The sequence below is a fragment of the Pygocentrus nattereri genome, chromosome 27 (genome assembly GCF_015220715.1).
Source record: "Pygocentrus nattereri isolate fPygNat1 chromosome 27, fPygNat1.pri, whole genome shotgun sequence".
NCBI classification, from domain to species: domain Eukaryota; kingdom Metazoa; phylum Chordata; class Actinopteri; order Characiformes; family Serrasalmidae; genus Pygocentrus; species Pygocentrus nattereri.
Window position 1 is genome coordinate 1288218 of NC_051237.1, and position 5178 is coordinate 1293395.

Here is a 5178-nt window from a genome sequence, read left to right on the forward strand (position 1 = left end):
CAGTTTACTTTTACAATTTTGCCTGCATTTGATACTGAAGCTTAATTTAACCCATTCAAATCCTCGGCTTATAGATCTTAAGGCCCATGTGTCAGGATCCAGTCCTCCTGGGCCAAAACACTGCAGACTTTAGCACCATACTGCCTAATTAAACATGCCAGGTTCAGCTCATCAGCTAATTCGCAAGCCCTTCTCCACTGCAATTTAGCCCAGAAGGTCCCCAGTTTGACTTGCCTGTCTTAAGGCTTATTTTTTATAATAAGTACATACTGGAGAGGCTATTTTGGATGTTTGGATAGATTATCATTCGCCCAGTTCACAAGTGTAGCTGAAGTTACCAGCATTTATAGTAAAGGACATTTATGTGTACACACATTTGTAGGCCACTCTAATATACACATAATACAGCAGTCATGCCCTGTAAGGACACCAGGACAGTTTGGTGATTTCCCAGCTCAGGCTGACTTGATTCATGAACACCAGGAGTAGTGGGCGTGTCAGAGCAGGGAAATTACCAAAAATACTCCTGCACTCCAGCCCCCCAGGATAAGGACTGATAACCCCTGCGTGTTTACGGTCCTGTATGGACGTAAGCCATGGAAAACTGAAAGTGAAATCATCCAAACAGTTCACACCTAAGTTCAAAAACTTCTTTGTTTGTGTTTTGTAGTCTAATATTTCCACTAGACTGTTCCAAAACCTTTAACATGGCTCAACACAACTGTACACCTCCATATATACATTATTTTCTGGATATATACATGTAGTACTTCATTTATTCTCTATAATCTGATATGTCTGGACACCCATTCCTGTCAGGTAGAGGAGAAAAATCCCCTACGTTAATATATTGATGCAGTATTTCGCAATAGTGACTAATTGTCTGAAAATATTGACATATGTTCTAGAAATCATGACTTTTCTTCATGGTTTTGAGATTTTAGGTTGAAATAATGTTTTTTTTTTTTTACTTTTCGAGATCCTAAGACATTATTTTGGTATAATAAGTCGTTATTTTTATGTAATAAGGCATGATTTCAATACATTCAATATTGTAAGAAAATAAATCATCACTTTGACATAGTAAGTTAGTATTCTAAGAAAATAAGTCATTATTTTGACACTGTAAGTCAATATTTTGAGTAAATAAGTCATTATTTTATAATAGCAAGTTCATTTTCTCAGAAAATTAGTAATGATTCTGACATAGTAAGTCATTGTTTTGATATAGTAAGTCAACGTGTAAGTTTGAGAAAATAAGTCAGCATTTTTGACATAGCAAGTTCACATTTTGAGAAAATAAGTCGTTATTCGGACCCAGTAAGTTCATATTTTGAGGTATTAAGTCATTGGAGACCGGGTCCTCTCTGACTGGACTTTCCTATTTTACTACCAAAGTGTCCCAACAACTTCAGCACAGCTCAACAGGTCCAGCTCTTCCCACTGGATCTCCAGGTTTGATGCCATTTTCTTCCCAACATAACCCCATAACGAGCGCAGAGGAGGGACTCAGCGGGGGTCTGCTGGAGGGCGGGGGGCCTCACCTCTGATTGGCTGCAGCGACGGGGGCCACGCCTGTGGGCGGAGCCCGGGGTTTTCTTGAAGCGCCGTTCAACTGGTGTTGTTAGTAGTGGAGCAGCACTCGGAGTGAACGGGTGGAGGAGGACGCGGAGGGAGAGAGAGAGGTTTACAGAAGAAAAACACTGAGAAAAAACTGAGAAAACCTCGCACCTTTGGATGCACAGCAAGCCCGCGGCATTGGATTTACTGCTCACTGCCCTGATTCGGTTTCACTTGCTTTGAGACGCACACAGCCCGAGCGAAGATGGGATCCCAAGCTTCTAAGGGAGGAGTGGCCGTGGAGGGCAAAGCCGCCGAGGCGTCCGCCGCCAAGACGAACGGACAGGTAGGTTTTTCGGGGCGCTTTGGTTTTTTCCATGCTGGTTTTTATGTGGAGAAAAGGCGGTTCTCATTCCTCCGGGCGCATTTCGGGTGCTCAGCGCGCGCTCCCCCCCCCTCTCCGCACGCGGGAGAGTCAAATCTCCGCCGTCCCACCCACCCGTTGCACCGTGCAAGGGCATTTAATCTCGCGCACGGGGCATTTAGTCTCATGCATGGTGGTTTAATTGTGATCGGTTCGTTATAAAGACGTTGAGTGCGCGCGCGTTCACGAGCGCGTGGGAGGATGCTCCGGGCTCTCATTAGCGGCACTGTCTGTTTTTCTAACGCAGTCGAAATTAATTTTTAGGATCATTTTTGAGCTGAGAGTCGCGTTTACGTTTTTTTACTATTAAAACGTCGAATGACGTTAATCGAGGCTTAAATTCCTCCAGGCTCCGTGTTGCAGACGCGCGCGCGTTCAGGTCTAGACACCAGACTCAGTAGTAAATCCATCACAACCGCACATGTGATGAATAAAACTGCCGATGTTTTTACTCAACAGGGGGTCCTGCTGGGTTTCGTTTGTCGTCCACGAGCGCTGTGCTCGTTTTTTCTGCTTTTTATGGCTAACTGGTCGTCGACGAGGACGTCGAACGGGAGCGAAGCGCAGTGAAAACGCACCGCGCATCGATCCGATTCAGTCTTTTGTCTGAAAGCCGCCGTCTCGACCAGTTTTGGCTGTTTCGTGTTGTTTTGTCGCCCCTTGTCGGCGGGCAGCGGTACTGCAAGGCGTCACCTCCAAGACTTGCATTGTGTACGTGATTGGTCAGCCAATGTGGTCGTCGACGACCAGAGGAATAAAGATGACCCTTTTCCCCTCCAAATCCTAGAAATAGGTTGGATTTATTTCTATTCAGGAAAAAAAGTCATATATACCCACACCTCTAAATATAATCCATGTTTGTTTTCCCTCTCCAGGAGAACGGCCACGTCAAAACCAACGGCGACGTCTCCGCCAAGGCGGAGGGAGAATCAGCTGCCACCACCAACGGCTCGGCTGAGGCGGCCAAGGAGGCCGAGGCCGGGGCTGGAGATGCCATCGAGCCCGCGCCAGCCGCCGAGGGAGATGCCGCCAAGCCTGAGGGCGAGGCCACCAAGGAGACCCCCAAGAAGAAGAAGAAGAAGTTCTCCCTGAAGAACTCCTTCAAATTCAAGGGCTTGTCGCTGAAGAAGAGCAAGAAGAGCGCCGAGGTGAAGGAGGAGACCAAGGCCGAGGAGGCCACGGAGGAGAAGGCAGAGGAGAACGGAGCTGCAGCGGCCGCCGCGCCCGCCGAGGAGAAGAAGGATGAGGCCAAGGCTGAGGAGACCCCCGCCCCGGCTGAGACCCCCAAGGCCGAGGAAGCCCCGGCCAAGGCAGAGGAAGCCGCCGCCCCCAAGGAAGAGGCCGCTGCTGCCGCCGCACCTGCTGCTGAGCCCACGAAACCCACAGAGGAGACCAACTCCACACCCGCACCATCCGAACAGAAGGAGTGATTGTACTTCACAAGGACTTTGTGAACTGTTTTTCAAGAAAAAAATATATATATTTATATATATGTGTATATGTATACATATGTATATATACATGGATATATGTATATGTATATATACACATGTATGTGAAAAAAAAGAAAAAAAGAGAGACTCCTCGTGCCACTTTCTTCAAGATTAATATGAAATGACAGACTAGATTCACTAGTTCACTTCCCTAATAATGGCTCAAAGATCCGGGACTCTGAATTTAGGCTTGGAACCGGGACGTCAACACTGGAGCAAGACAGAATGAGAGAGAAGAGAGTTCGAGGATGGGATGAAAAAAGACGAAGAGGCATCTTTCAAACCCATCACCACAAAGATGCTATAATATATAAAAAAAACAGAAGTGCAAGATAAACATCACCACATAATAATGACTGTTAAAAAACGGAAAAAAAGACTTGCCAACTTTCTACATTCCTATATTTTAACCCAAATTTAAGTATTTTGTGGTGTATAGAGAACCATTTTAAATATCAGAAGGCTTTGTCTTGTTTGTTTGAAATCGCATTTTAATTTTCATCTTGGCTTAAAAAAAAGAGAAAAAAAACACATTTGAGCTTGCTATGTTCACATTTGAAGTTTTAAAAGAAAGCAGAGTTGTTATGTGTTAAATGTGAGCCTTGATCTGCTTTTTGTCTCTGTAAATACATTTGACTGATTTTGTTCTTTATTTTGCTAATGTTAAAAGATGTTACTGGTTTTATTGTAAAGTTGATAATGGTAAATAAATGTTGGTTACCTAATGAAGGCTGTGATGTGTCCTTCTCCTTCATGATAGGCTGGGATGACAAACTTTAGCAGAGATATTGAGCACAAAATGGACGTGGAGTTCAGTCATGAGGGAGCAGTGAAGTGTGGAGATTTAAACGGCACACGTACAGAGTTATGAACGCAGTATAAACCCTAAAACCAGAGCAAAAAGGAAAACTTCATACGGTTGGTATAGGCAATAACTTGCGTCACACCTGTGTGACTTCTTTCCGACATGTTTATTTGTGGGCATCCCTGTAGGTAATGTAACAGGCCCACAGTGGTCGTATATCACAGTGTTAAATGCCAAATGCAGATTACAGTCACAAGTAATGATAAACCAGCTGTAACATAACAACAGAGGCCAAGAATCTAACCTATCCAAGCAAGATTGATTCATTAGACGTTTTATAGGCCTTTGAGACTTCTGCAATAGCCAAAGAAACCATAACCAGTAAGGCCCTGTTGATCATAAAGGCCTGTAGACCCGGTTTCAGAGCCATGAAGTAGCCTGAGATACTAAATATGAAGGATGTTTTTAGAGTTTATTCGTGCTTCAGATCATTAAACAAAAGAGCAAAAGAAAAATGTTGTAATTATCATGTAATATAGCATCAATAACGCTTTCATTACTGTAAATGATGTAAATTGATGCCTCGTTCAACCACAGAATTGCAAAAGTGGCAAGATTGCTATTCTGATCACCATTTTCTTACAATGGTGGTTGTTTGTAACAGATTCTTGAAAGACATGGATTCACCGGTTGCTGTTTCTGGAGTGGTGAGGATTCTTATTGATGAAATAAATATGAATCCACGTATGGTGTATGATACAACAACACAGATATGCGTATCAACAGTATATGTCTATTTGAAACACAGCTGTTTATCACATCACATCACTATCAAACAGCCCCCCCTTAATTCCAGAAATATTTTTGTTCTCAGTGCTGAAGACAAATGTGGACAA

At 43.8% G+C, this 5178-nt stretch overlaps 1 protein-coding gene across 1 annotated transcript; it reads left to right on the forward strand.

Moving 5' to 3' along the window:
- The first annotated feature begins 1610 nt into the window (after positions 1-1610).
- marcksl1b (MARCKS-like 1b) lies at positions 1611-4206 on the forward strand. Its single transcript, XM_017708669.2, has 2 exons — positions 1611-1906; positions 2860-4206. Exons 1-2 carry the CDS (start codon positions 1826-1828, stop codon positions 3412-3414), a joined length of 636 nt encoding a protein of 211 aa, XP_017564158.1. The 5' UTR covers positions 1611-1825; the 3' UTR covers positions 3415-4206.
- Positions 4207-5178: the final 972 nt, after the last annotated feature.